The sequence below is a fragment of the Ranitomeya imitator genome, chromosome 8 (assembly GCF_032444005.1).
Source record: "Ranitomeya imitator isolate aRanImi1 chromosome 8, aRanImi1.pri, whole genome shotgun sequence".
Lineage (NCBI taxonomy): Eukaryota > Metazoa > Chordata > Amphibia > Anura > Dendrobatidae > Ranitomeya > Ranitomeya imitator.
This window is the reverse complement of record NC_091289.1, coordinates 15,806,356-15,821,080: the sequence shown is the minus strand read 5'-3', so window position 1 is coordinate 15,821,080 and position 14,725 is coordinate 15,806,356. Positions and strand designations below refer to the sequence as shown.

The following is a 14,725-nucleotide window of genomic DNA, read 5'->3' as shown; positions in this document are numbered from 1 at the left end:
AAGGTTAATTACGCAAAACAAGAACCAGGAAGGAACTGGAGCTATCATAACTCAGACGTGGGAAGGAACATAACCACCTGCAGATTCCCACTCACCAGTAATATGGAGACGTCCTGCTCCTATGTAGTTTTGCAGTTGTTAAACCAATGGGAACATTGACATAAATCACTTAGTTATAGACCCGTCCAGGATTTTACTTCCAAAACGGCACCACTCTTGCCCCCTAGGCTGTTTCTGGGGGTGGCATAGAAATGAGTGAAGCAATTCTAAAAGAAACAAATATGCTTAGGATTCCCCCAAAGTTTTGGATTTGGATGGACCCAAATTTTGGTCAATTCGCTTGTAAATCTGGCAAAATGGTAGCTGGATTCAACGGGACTGGAAGTGGGTTAAAAAAATTATTCTCCCCTTGCTTCTTCCTCACCTGTCCAGCCCCTCTCCGGTCTGGTCTGCCACATCTTTGGTCCCTCTTCACGTCAGTAGGCCTGAGTCTTCAGTAGGCCTGAGACTTCAGTAGGCCTGAGACTTCAGTAGGCCTGAGATTTTCATGATATATGTCTACCTGAGGTTATGATATCATGTGGGGCACAGACGCTGACTAGGCCTCATTCGACAAGACCTTATTCAACATCATGAGCAAAAGCCTGAAGACCGGAGCAGCCTGGCCATCATGTGAAATGAACCCCCAGTGATCGGAAGCTTTCCCTTTTGATAATTTATCACGGCGCTGGAGTGGAAACCACCATTCAGCCATCAAATCAGATGCAGGTTACACCCAATTTTTAATAATAAAACAGCTTTATTGTATTATAGTCCTCCGGATTTGGCCAAAAAATTGGATAAAACAACAAACAATAAAAAACAAATGTGGCTGAATTAAATCTATATGTAATATGTCAATGTCCAGCCGTGCTAACTGTGTTATATATAGGACTAAAAGTGAAAACAGATTTGTGGAGATAGATAGATAGATAGATAGATAGATAGATAGATAGATAGATAGATAGATAGATAGATAGATAGATAGATAATATATGATAGATAGATAGATAGATAGATAGATAGATAGATAGATAGATAGATAGATAGATAGATAATATATGACAGATAGATAATAGATAGATAATAGATAGATAGATAGATAATATATGACAGATAGATAGATAGATGATAGATAGATAGATAGATAGATAGATAGATAGATAGATAGATAGATAGATAGATAGATAGATAGATTTCTTCAGGAACAGCTGGTGCTGCTGTGTATCGGGGCTTTCTGTTGTCTTCTGTAGTATTCTCTCTGTATCGCCAAACCCACCGCTGCCAAAATCACAGTGACACACAAGACAACCAGCAAAACTGACGTCAGGTTATAGATCTGACTTTGTCTGGTCTTCTCCTCTGTGAAAGGGAAAAAAATACTATAAATATGAAAAGGATTGTTGGACATTTTTGACATACAGTATGTATCAAGAGCAAAGGTTCTTTGTTGGCGAACTAACAACCCAAATCTAATCCAAACCTATTATTGCCCATAATTGCAATCGTTACTGGTAATGCAGATCCAAATTACTCAGAAAGCTCCTCTGTAGTTGAAAAAAATACCATAAATACAAATAGGATAATTTATGTGTTTGCAGAGCAGAGAATCCTTGTTTGCGATCCAACTATCCAATCCAAATCTGTCAGATCTGATACAAGACGGCATGAGCAAAGTTCATAAAGTTGATCTGATTGTTTAAGGCAGAGGAACAGCTGATATAAATGCTATGAGGCTAACATGTTCGTATTAAAGAGACACCAGCACACTGTTATTTGAGCACTGTAACATACAGTGTAACATACACATACGGGTGAAATAAGTATTGAACACATCATCAAATTTGTAAATAAATATATTTCTAAAGGTGCTATTGACATGAAATTCTCACCAGATGTCGGTAACAACTCATCCAATCCAGGGGAGGACACTGACTGTGAAGGGTCCCTGTGTAGGAGTTGTGTTGGGACTCACATTTCCATACTAAGGAAATCCTGAAAACACAACCTGTTGATGGCTCTTGAGGACCGGAGTTGGGGAACACTGCCGTAGGGCCTCCCTACAATAGTGGGTCCATGTGCAGCAGAACCTCAACCTGCTACACATGTTATATGTCCGCCCCTGTCCAAAACACTAAATATATGTGTCTAAGGCCATGTTCCCATGTTCATTATTTGGTCAGTATTTTACAACAAATGGAGTTTTTTTTAAGCAGAAGAAATATACACTTTATTTAATAATTATAGAAAGAAAAAAAGTATAAGAAGAGGACGACAACCAGAAACCAAAACGTGAGTTCCTGTAAGGTTATTCCACATAACACAATTGAAGGTCCCAAAGGAAAAAAGTCCAGCAGAAATGTTCTAGGGATAAACAATGTGTCATGGGCATGGTCTATAACATAAGTATTAGTGTCACTATGAATATATAAGTACGGATGTATAAGTACCATGTCCAAAAAGACTCATATGCTACAATTTTCAGTGAGTCAAGTCCCTAATATTGCATTCTTACCCATATGGAGCCAAATAGCAGTCACAAGGACAAAAAAATAATAGAGCCCCATTGGGATTGAAAAGAATTATCAGAAGAGTTGTCCAAGAACCAAGGACCAAATGTGGAGAGGTATAGAAAGACCTGGAATCAGCAGGTACAGATGCCTCAAAGAAAAGTAACGAGAGTGGACATTTCAGCAAGACAATGATCCCAGACACACAACCAAGAAAACTCTCCATTTATTCCAGAGAAAGAAAATAAAGCTGCTAGAATGGCCGAGCCGATCACCAGACCTGAATCCAATAGAAAATGTATGGAAGGAACTAAAGCTCAGAGATCATAGAAGGAGACATGGAAGCTTCAGGATGTGAAGAGTGTTTGTGTCGAAGAATGGGCCAAAATCTCTTCTGAGCAATGCCTGCGACTAGTTTCTCCATACAGGAGGCTTGAAGCTTCATCACCAACAAAGGCTTTTGTACAAAGTATTAAACAAATGCCAGTAAGAGCGTTCAATATTTTTCCCTGTGTCATTTCTTATTATTATTATACATAACTTAATTTATGGACATCTATGGATTTATTTATTTGCCAGTGTGGATTGCATGGGTTGTTACAGATATCTGGTGAGAATTTCATGCCCATATCATCTCTGAGATGTATTTACTTCAAAAATTGATGACATGTTCAATACTTATTTCACCCGCTGTATATTTATCTGCAACTGTATGGCAGTATTATGTGAGCGTATTCCCCGATTATTGAGTGCACATTTTTAAATAATAAAAATTCTAAACCTGACTACATTTCACATATTTCTTACGTTATTATTAATTATTGTTCTAGAATTTCAACTTTAGTAATTTAAATACTATTATCTTAATTGTGAAATAAAGATGTACAGCGACTACTTACTAGCCCTAAACACAATGGGGCCCTCAGATAATCTGGCGGTGTCCAGCTCTTCCCCCGAGGTGCGGACGTCCCGTCTCAGTCTTGGGGTGATACAGCCCTGAGTGCAGCGATTCGGGGAGGTGGAGTTGTGACAGATGATCACATTGGCGCTCAGGTAGACTTCATGGAAATGATCAAACTTAACCACGTGAAAACTTAAGCGCTGCCGGCGCCGGTCTGTCACCGGGTGATCCTGTAAGGTGGAGTCTTGGCGGCATCTGAGGACAGAACAAAGACATTTCTAAAATATTTGCTGAGTAATTGGTATCAATCTGAGAAGTTCATACAATATAGTCATCGCTTTCCTTCCCTTCTGGCTCATAATGTGGTGATCTCCTTCTAATTCTCAAAGGAAAAGAATAAAAAAAAAATCCACAAATGTCATAATAAACTTTACATTCTTATTACATACTTTTTCTAACCCTTACCAGGGCTAGGACTAGGATTAGGACTCATATTAAGGTTAGGATTAGGGTTAGGACTAGGGTTAGGGATACTGCTAGGGTTAGGGATACTGCTAGGGTTAGGTTTAGGACTCGGGTAATAAAGTAGTTACATAAAAAATATAAAAATGTATTAAAAATAAGTACAATACATAATAGACTGGTGGAAGGCATTCAGAGAAGGAAAACTGTCCATTGGTAAGGAGGCAGAAAACACTTGGCCTTGCCCCAAACCTCTGGATCTACAGAATAGACGGTTGAGCTTTGAGGCTCCACAATGGTTCTGCACATCTGTTACCACTGGATGGACACGTTATCGCCCTGTAGTATAAGACATGTAGGTTCTCACCCATGGTGGATGATGTTGTATCTCTTATTTGTGTCCTCTAATGACGGGGAAGCAGTGATGGATTCTGTGAATATCCGCAGTTCCTCATCCACTGACTCCACCACAAGCTCCACATGTAGGTTGCTGTGCAGATCCACCTCATGAGGATAAAGGGTGATGGGGTCAGTGAAGCCCTCGCTCTGGTAGAGTCTCATGGACACGTTGTAATAACCTTTACAGATCACATTCTTCACTTGAGGTTTTATCACCAGTTCCAGAGACTTATTACTCTCCATTTCACACTTCACCGGGATCTCGATACGATGGACATCTGTGTCAGGGACGGTCCCGTAGATGGTGTTGGCGTAGAACGTTTTCTCATCCTCATACTGAAAAATGAACAGTAAAATTAGTGGATTATCCATAAGAAAAAAAACAGGGAAACAAGTTAGAAGGCCACGTCGTTGGGGTAATGAATCGCTGTCCTCTTTAGAGATGGTGTGATTCATGTCCTACTTTAAATGGCTTGCTTTTCCTTCAGTGCTGAGAGGGTTAAGGACTCTTTCCATGCTGGCTGAAACCATACAGCCTGATTGTTGTCAGCTGCAACTGCTTATCATTTACTACCTCCATGTAGACTGGCTCTGAGTGTTTAGTCCCTGCTGGTGAAAGATTCTTCTTCCTGTGCTGAGTGATAAAGCTAAGTGGTTGGAGTGGAGTTGTAATAGCGATCTGTGGTTTACTGTAGAACGTACGTGTTTATATCCTGGTCCCAATTCCCATTTAGTTCATTCCTCCCTGTCCCTATCCTCTTCACTATTGATGGTGAGTGCTTTTGTTTGATAGAGGTTTCCTGTTATCCCTGTTTTATCTTCGAGTCTTGTTTACCTTACAGTTCTGTCCCATGCCTCATGGGGTGTGGTAGGGGACAGATTAGGGTTTAACAGGAGCATAGCAAAGTCAGTGACCCACGCCTCTCTACCTTCAAGAGTACCCGTGGCACAGGGCTAGTTAGGGTCCAGCTACAGGGACACTTTGAGGCCCCTCTTCCTTACCGAAGACCATCACAGCGTGACATGTATGTGGAACAATTAAATAGAACTTGTCTTTTATTGTCACTATGAGTCCAGGGGCGGTCACTTAAGCTACGATGACTGTCCGTCAATGAATAGGAAAGCCCACCGGACTCACCAACACAGAAGCAGCAGTCATATAAATTTGTAGATATTTAAAGATAAATAGTGAATATAATAACCAAAGAGAAATTATGTAAATGGTAAAGTATATGTATTCTCTTGATATGAACATTACCCATGTATTGTTTGGCCTCTAAGCTTCTCCCCACCATGCAGGCCGGTATAGAATGGTACATCAATTAGTGGGCAAGCTAAGAAAAGTATCTTACAATTAGATTTGGTGCAAGATTTCTATTGTTGGAAAACCCACCAGGACACTGGACCCGCATCTGTTGAATGGTATCTTGATGAGGTAGTGATCCTTCTCCTTTTTTGCTCGGCACAGCGGGTCCTTGAGATGGATATCAAGTACATCCAGGTGAGCCCCCGATACCAAGCTGTACGGTAAGATGTACTCCGCAGCATCCGGGAGGCAACGGATCGAACATCTGGGCAGTGCTGGTTATGAAATAAAAGCAAAAGAGATAAATGTATAAAAGCTTAATTAACCATAAAGAATTCTGCAGGCAGTATATTCCATAAGGGGCTAGAGGTCCCATTGTCCTCCCTTAAATTCTGTGCCCTTGTAGCCTCATTTTCAAAAACCTTTACAGGAAATGATGAATTAAATCAGATCCCAAAAATTTATACATTTCTACATCATCTTTGCTTCATATTCCAAAATATGATTTAAATTGCTTTTCAGCGCTGGGGTCCTGGGTTCAAATCCCACCAAGGGCAACATCTGCAAGGAGTTTGTATGTTCTCTCTGTTTGCGTGAGTTTCCTCCATGTTCTCCGGTTTCCTCCCACATTCCAAAGACATACTGATAGGGAATATAGATTGTGAGCCCCATCGGGGACAGTGATGATGTCTGTATAGAGCTGTGGGATATGATGGTGCTATATAGGCAACGCATAATAAATTATAACTTTTAAAAAATATTAGTGGCATTTAAAAAATGTGGAAGGATGTATAAGGGAAATAGACTATCTAGTTGGCACAATCAAATACAATAATGGGGAGCTTCATCTCCGATAAGGAGCCCCTTATCCTCTACAGTATAACCATCACTATCTTCTCATATTTTTGCTATTAGACCACACAATCATTTCATGTTTTCTCTACATTGTTTAAGGTAATAATAATAATAATTTTTATTTATATAGCGCCAACATATTCCGCAGCGCTTTACAAATTATAGAGGGGACTTGTACATACAATAGACATTACAGCATAACAGAAATCACAGTTCAAAACAGATACCAGGAGGAATGAGGGCCCTGCTCGCAAGCTACAAACTATGAGGAAAAGGGGAGACACGAGAGGTGGATGGTAACAATTGCTATAGTTATTCGGACCATCCATAGTGTAAGGCTCGGGTGTTCATGTAAAGCTGCATGAACCAGTTAACTGCCTAAGTATGTAGCAGTACAGACACAGAGGGCTATTAACTGCATAAAGTGAATGAGAACATAGTGCGAGGAATCTGTTTTTTTTTTTTTTTTTTTAAATAGGCCACACGGGGATCGTTAGGTTAATGCATTGAGGCGGTAGGCCAGTCTGAACAAATGAGTTTTTAGGGCACGCTTAAAACTGTGGGGATTGGGGATTAATCATATTAACCTAGGTAGTGCATTCCAAAGAATCGGCGCAGCACGTGTAAAGTCTTGGAGACGGGAGTGGGAGGTTCTGATTATTGAGGATGCTAACCTGAGGTCATAAGCGGAGCGGAGGGCACGGGTAGGGTGGTAGACTGAGACCAGAGAGGAGATGTAGGGTGGTGCTGAGCCATGGAGCGCTTTGTGGATGAGGGTAGTAGTTTTGTACTGGATTCTGGAGTGGATGGGTAACCAGTGTAATGACAAGGTAATGCAAGTCTTATACTCTGACAGTGAAGAACTTCTCTCACCTGAACATTGTACACCCTGGCTCATTGAATATCCATAGGAGACAAAACTTTCAGTACCAAACACATAAAGTGTGAATGTGGAGGTCTCATGGTAGATCTCATGATGTCCCTCAGTTTTCCCCAATGTGACTTGTTGACCTATAAACCCATTGAATTCTTTCCTGGTCGTTGGATAATAACTTAGAGGTTTTCCATCCAGGTAGAATTCCGAGTCTGAAGACACTTGAGAAACGATGAGGATGAAGTTGTCGTAGGAAGACCATGTGACAAACTTGTAATATCTTTTTCCCATTAACGATGGTGGGACGGTGGTAAGAAATGGATCATACGTATATTTTAAACTAGGTGACCTTGTTTCATGGAATAAATAGGAGACCATCACAGGTTTGGTGGCATTGATGAGGAGGATTTTGTCTACAGTCATTCGGACATGGGCACCTTCTTGTAGACTGTGACGGGTGGCACCTCCTGGGCTATCAATAGTCACACGGGTATCTGGACTTCCCGCAACTATAGTGATGACATCCTGAGTGTGGTTGAAAAATGGGAACACGGCAAAGATGTTCCCCCAGCTCTTCACAGGATGGAGCTGGTCCATTAGGGTGTCACAGGTTGAGTTAATGCCCGCATAACATCTAGAACCAGCAATCACGGCCACCGGGGCTGAAGATGAAACTTTGGTTCCTGTGAGGTCATCAAAGCTTTGAAACTGAATGACTTGTTGGTTCCTCAGTAACAACTTGAATGAATCTCCAGTTTTGTAGGAAATCCCATTATATGTGATGGATCCTGAGACTGTAATGTCTACACGAGCTTCAGGTTCAACTACATTTACCACTGAAAACTGTGCTCCTCCCCTCTCAGGAGTTGTTATAAAGTACTTCCTACCCAGGTCTTCTAGCGGTAAACAGGTCGTAGCATCGGTGGTGGCCATAACATAACTAAATGCAAATACCGATATGGGAACATTGGATGTCACCATTATGACCTTGGAAGTGATGTTCTCCTCGGTGATCATATATGTCTCATCCAGGGTCACCATATTACTACTGTCCTGGGGAACATGAACCGTCTTAGTGAAGAACGGCTGAGACACCGTCACCGTGACTGTAGCGGCTTTATCACAGGTTACAAGATACAGCTGAAAACTAGTGTTTGCTCCACCATTGCTGTTACTCATGAAAACGGTTGAAAATGTTTTTTGAAGATGTCCTAGGGAAAAAAGGGGGAAATTGTTAATGCAGTCATATATTTTGGCATGGTACAATCATTGTCATCACCACTGCACAATAATGCTGTTTTCTTATGTGACTGTTCACCTGCAGCCACCACTAGGGGATGATAAGATGTGAGCTGCATAACGAGTTATTACTGTGTTCGATGTGCAGACAATATGCAGGAGTTTATCATTAAATTAAGTAAAGTAAATTAAATAAAGTAAAATAGTCTCCTGGTTTTTTATCTGTGAGCAGCATGATTTTGGAGCAGAGACCCTAATTCCAGTGATGTGTCACTTACAGCACTGCTTGTTGCAATTTTGGTAAAATCCCTGTTTTATCTGCTGCAGATCCAGCAGAGCTTAGATTGCTGAGCTGTGTATAACCCCGCCCACACTCCTGATTGGCAGCTTTCTGTGCACACTGTGAATAGGCATAAAGCTGACAATCAATGGTGACAGCAAGGTTGTCACGGTTACACTGTTTGCAGAAGCCTGGCAGCTTTAAATAGCACTTCCATGAACAGGTATAACACAAGCCGCTCCATTTATCAGATCCTAGGTGTTGCCCCATGTCATAAAGAAATATTGTAAAATACATAAAGACATCTCTGGAGAGGGGGAATATCATTCTCATATTGAATATATGGGATTAATTACAACTGGGGAAGTGAAAAAGATCTGACACTTCAACCTCCATTAAAGCAGGGCCCCCTGCTGTGAACAGGTAATTACAACAAGGAATTTGATGAGAACCACTCCAATACTCAGAGGTGGAGAAGAACACTTCTGAGGCAATAGCTTCCTCTGTTCAAAGGATTTGTCTTAGACGCTCTGGACTTAGTGGTCAGTGATGAATATTGAGGTTTGCATCAATACGATATTTATAGGACATATATTTTTGGCGTAGTAGCGAAGGGACGAACATAACTCATTCATTCACATCATTGTATGGTCAGCTGAAGATATCCAATTTAATATCGGCCAGATGGATGATGCAACCCATGCCATGTTTCATCTTTATAGAAAAAAAAAAATATCGATAGGAGACATGACAACAATATCTCCTGCCTGGGACCTCCAGGGGCGAAGAGATCCTGAAAGTTGGGGATCTCATCCCACAACCAGCCCCCACATGAGTTCACCAAGTGGAAGTATGAGGGTGTTACCTAGATCTAATAAAAAGCAGATTTGGGGTTTGTGTATTTTGTCAGTCCTGGAAGGTCCAGCTTGCTGTGGGTCCTGTCCTGTTTCCTAAGGAGAACTTCTTTCCACTAAGCTCTGAGCCATTTCTGTGACATCCGGTTTAGTACTTTTCTTTCATTATTTCCTTTTTTCAGATATAAAATTGAATGTTTTATTTCCACTTTGTATAATCTTTCTATATTTTCTATAAACATTGCCTATGTTTCTGGATGAAATATATAACATGTATTCCTCTTGCTCTGTAAACCGCACCCCTGAAGCCATACACTACCTGTAACGGGTGACCAATCGGCCTGTATAAACGATTGATGGTGGCAACAAGATATTGCATAGCTGGTAGTGACCGTACTGCTTACCGCTTTGAAGAACAGGAAAACATCCAACCTGTGGTTACAGTTCAAACGAAAAACGGATTGGGACAAATCCACACATGTAAAGAAAAAACTTTTTGTTTCTCCAGCGATCAGTCCAATGGTAGAGTAAAATATACCTTTTATTTATCCATTAAAAAGTTCCAGATTTCTTCAGTTACAATATTGCATACATTCAATGCCTTATGGACGACATGTTTCGACACCACCTGTGTCTTCCTCCGAGACCCTGGGACCTGGAGGAAGACACATGTGGTGTCAAAACATGTCGTCCATAAGGGATTGAATGTATGCAATATTGTAACTGAAGAAATCTGGAACTTTTAATGGATAAATAAAAGATATATTTTACTCTACCATTGGACTGATCGCTTCCATGCATTAGAATCGGAGGTCCATATACCATACGCTCACTGTGAGTTCCCAATAACTGGGCTAGTACTGAAAGCAGCAGCGGCCTCGTTCATTACTCGTTAGTCAATTACGTAATTATCCTGATGATTGGAGGCAGCGGAGTTGCGTCCCGTGACAAACTGGTGGCAGCGGTGGGATCAGTCTGACCTCTCCGGTGTTATCCCTGACCCCACTGACCTTCACCCTTTAAACCCTGTACATGGATGTGGACTTACACAAGGGCACCTGAGCTGGGGCCACAGAGTAGCTGCTGAGTGGTGGATCCAAAACACTGATGTCACACTGATAACACACTGATAAGACACTGATGGCACACTAATCCAAAAGGCCGGGGTCACACTGGCATATTAGGCCTTGAATATGATATGTTAATGACACGTGCCTCAATCTGTGCTGCAACCGTGTGTCGAATGTCAGCGCTCTGTGCTCCGATGAGAATTTTCACCCAGAGAAATTCATACACAATACATACTGTACCTGGTTTTGTCATGGATTTCTCTGATCCTGACATGGATTCTGTAGACAGAAAAGAACATAAAATCTGCAGGTCAGACAAATCTGTAAAGTATTGAACATTTCACATGTAATCAAGTAGAGAGGTCGGGTCACGTTTGGACACAACATACGAAGAGAGCAATCATTGGAGAAGGACACCATGGATGGAAAAATAGAAGGAACAAGGCGAAGAGGAAGACGAGCAACCTGATGACGAGATACTAGCAAGACCCTGGTGGACCTATCTAGGCTGCACAACATCGATCTTCCTTCAGATCATTCATCCATATAGTCGTCATGGCTCAAGATCGAGCGGAATGTCATTGAATAATATTAGTAATAATATATAAATATTGGCCTGATCGCTATAAAAACAACTTAAGAAAATAATTTCGGCAGAACAATTAACCCAAAAAAGATTTTTGTTAGAAGTTGTTCGCTTTTCAAAGATTTTTTAGTTATATGTAAATTATCAGTAATTATAAGTCTCCTATAAACACATAATAATAATAAGCACATAATCACATTCAAACAGTCCCTCACTACTTTCAGGACCACACTCGCCACAGCTAAACAAACCTACTTCTCATCTCTCATATCCTCTCTCTCTCACAACCCTAAACAGTTATTCAACACCTTCAATTCTCTCCTCCGTCCCCCGGCACCTCCTCCCTCTCCACTTATCTCCGCTGAAGACTTTGCCTCATTTTTCAAGCAGAAGATTGATAGCATTAGAGACAGTTTTGGTCAACAACCCCCAGAGCCCTTCCTCCCGATTTCCCAGCCCTCCACCTCCAAAACCAACTTCTCCACCATTACAGAAGATCAACTCTCCACTCTACTCTCAAGATCGCATCTCACCACCTGTGCACTTGACCCGCTCCCATCCCACCTCATCCCAAACCTCACCACAATCTTCATCCCAACCCTAACCCATCTCTTCAACCTATCACTAACAACTGGTGTTTTCCCCTCAAGCTTTAAACATGCCTCCATCACACCTTTCCTCAAAAAGCCTTCTCTTGACCCATCCTCTGTATCTAGCTATCGCCCTATATCACTTCTCCCCTATGCCTCCAAACTACTGGAACAACACGTCTACCTTGAACTGTCCTCCCATCTCTCCTCCTGCTCCCTCTTTGACCCCCTACAATCTGGCTTCCGGTCACACCATTCCACCGAAACTGCCCTAACTAAAGTCACCAATGCCCTCTTAACCGCCAAGAGCAAGCGACACTACTCTGTCCTCCTCCTCCTCGACCTGTCGGCTGCCTTTGACACAGTGGACCATTCCCTATTATTACAAACCCTCTCATCCCTTGGCATCGCAGACTTGGCCCTATCCTGGATCTCATCATACCTAACAGACCGGACATTCAGCGTCACCCACTCACACACCACCTCCTCACCTCGCCCTCTATCTGTCGGAGTCCTGCAAGGTTCAGTCCTTGGGCCCTTGCTCTTCTCCATTTACACCTTTGGCCTGGGACAGCTCATAGAATCTCATGGCTTTCAGTATCACCTCTATGCTGACGACACACAGATCTACATCTCTGGACCAGATATCATCTCCCTTCTAACCAGAATCCCTCAATGTCTGTCCACTATTTCATCCTTCTTCTCCGCTAGATTTCTGAAACTTAACATGGACAAAACAGAATTCATCATCTTTCCTCCATCTCACGCGACCCCCCCAACGAACCTATCCATTACAGTAAATGGCTGCCCACTCTCCCCAGTCCCACAAGCTCGCTGCCTCGGGGTAATCCTCGACGCTGATCTCTCCTTCAAACCACATATCCAAGCCCTTTCCACTTCCTGCCGACTTCAACTCAAAAACATTTCACGAATCCGTTCATTCCTCAACCATGAATCTGCAAAAACCCTAGTCCATGCCCTCATCATCTCTCGCCTTGACTACTGCAACCTCCTGCTCTGTGGCCTCCCCTCTAACACTCTCGCACCCCTCCAATCTATTCTAAACTCTGCTGCCCGACTAATCCACCTGTCCCCCCGCTATTCCCTGGCCTCTCCCCTCTGTCAATCCCTTCACTGGCTCCCCATTGCCCAGAGACTCCACTACAAAACCCTAACCATGACGTACAAAGCCATCCACAACCTGTCTCCTCCATACATCTGTGACCTCGTCTCCCGGTACTTACCTACCCGCAACCTCCGATCCTCACAAGATCTCCTACTCTACTCCCCTCTTATCTCCTCTTCCCACAATCGTATACAAGATTTCTCTCGCGTATCCCCCCTACTCTGGAACCCTCTACCACAACACATCAGACTCTCGCCTACCATCGAAACCTTCAAAAAGAACCTGAAGACCCACCTCTTCAGACAAGCCTACAACCTGCAGTTACCACCGATCGACCAAACCGCTGCATGACCAGCTCTACCCTCACCTACTGTATCCTCACCCATCCCCTGTAGATTGTGAGCCCTCGCGGGCAGGGTCCTCATTCCTCCTGTACCAGTTATGACTTGTATTGTTTAAGATTATTGTACTTGTTTTTATTATGTATACCCCTCCTCACATGTAAAGCGCCATGGAATAAATGGCGCTATAACAATAAATAATAATAATAATAATAATACATTTTTTTCTCTCTATAATGTGAAATTCTACTGCATCACCCTTAATCATTCTCACTGCCATAAGATATAGATTATTTTGTTCGATACTTTCGTCCTTCAGAGTGAATTTCCATAAATCGTCTTACTGAAGTGAAATTAAATGTACTCACCCGCATTGGAGATGGATGGAAATAAGCTCCAAACAGCAAAAAGAAGGCGAATCATCACCGAGAGACAAGACATCCTGAAGGATCAGATGAAACTGTTATCAAATCTTTTCAAAAAAGCTTAAATACTCTCCACAAATGTCTCCTGAAATTCTCCAGAATTCTAAGCCGGCCACCTGTTTGGCAGGAAAGCTGATAACTTTTTAGGTTCCCTCGGGTAATAATCACTTTCCATTTCACCCCACCCCTCTTATGGTTACTGTCTAATGACTAATCAGCACATGATCGGTAGGATTTCAGTCTATGTCTCTTTCTCTTCACCCCTCATTGCTTTTCTCCCTATACCTTTTGGCCATATTTGAAAATTTCCTCCCCAATTATAAACTCTGATACTCATCTTTGTTGAAATAGTCACATTCTCAGCCATTTAATGGTGCAAGAAATATCATTGAATATCGTTGAATGGCACCATGCAAGGTTCCTTCAAATAACCATAAATATCATTACGTTTGTCACAGGGGAACTGATCGTGGCAACACCTATTCAGAAATTTGTAGTTACACAGGGACCCATGGACAGGAGCCAAGGAATCAGCTGCTGACGGGTAGAGCAAGCTGGCAGTAGGAAAAGTCATCACACTGGGGTGCTACCTAAAGATCAAGTCAGGGACAAAATCAGAAAGCAAGTGGGTGGTCAAAATAAAAGCTGAGGTTGCAAAACAGGATAAACAAAGTAGCACAACAGAAGCAAAGGATTAGGGTTGTGACCAGGTCTAGCTGAACTAAATAACTGGCACCCAGAGCCCCATACATTACCAGTTCACTGTAGCAAAACACAGGTGAACAGGAAAGGGACTCATAGTCTCAGTTATCTTAGAATTTAAAGTTAAACAACCATATCGTCACAGGGTACCGTGACAGAGAGAAGC

General features: G+C 42.1%; 1 protein-coding gene across 1 annotated transcript; it reads right to left on the bottom strand.

Annotated features, from left to right (window-relative positions):
- Positions 1 to 779: 779 nt before the first annotated feature.
- LOC138647099 (IgGFc-binding protein-like) lies at positions 780 to 13,894 on the bottom strand. The gene is made up of 7 exons (XM_069735913.1): positions 13,801 to 13,894; positions 11,030 to 11,068; positions 7,346 to 8,557; positions 5,705 to 5,892; positions 4,280 to 4,647; positions 3,449 to 3,705; positions 780 to 1,401 (listed from the first exon to the last, which is right to left on the bottom strand). Exons 1-7 carry the CDS (start codon positions 13,871 to 13,873, stop codon positions 1,241 to 1,243), a joined length of 2,298 nt encoding a protein of 765 aa, XP_069592014.1. The 5' UTR covers positions 13,874 to 13,894; the 3' UTR covers positions 780 to 1,240.
- Positions 13,895 to 14,725: the final 831 nt, after the last annotated feature.

Bases quoted from the DNA above. Each gene is read 5' to 3' on its own strand.
- LOC138647099 (XM_069735913.1), bottom strand. From the start codon at position 13,873: ATGTCTTGTCTCTCGGTGATGATTCGCCTTCTTTTTGCTGTTTGGAGC. The intron at 11,069-13,800 runs GTGAGTACATTT...TTCTGTCTACAG, and splicing joins TCCATCCATCTCCAATGCGG to AATCCATGTCAGGATCAGAG. The intron at 5,893-7,345 runs GTGAGAGAAGTT...TTTCATAACCAG, and splicing joins CCAGGGTGTACAATGTTCAG to CACTGCCCAGATGTTCGATC.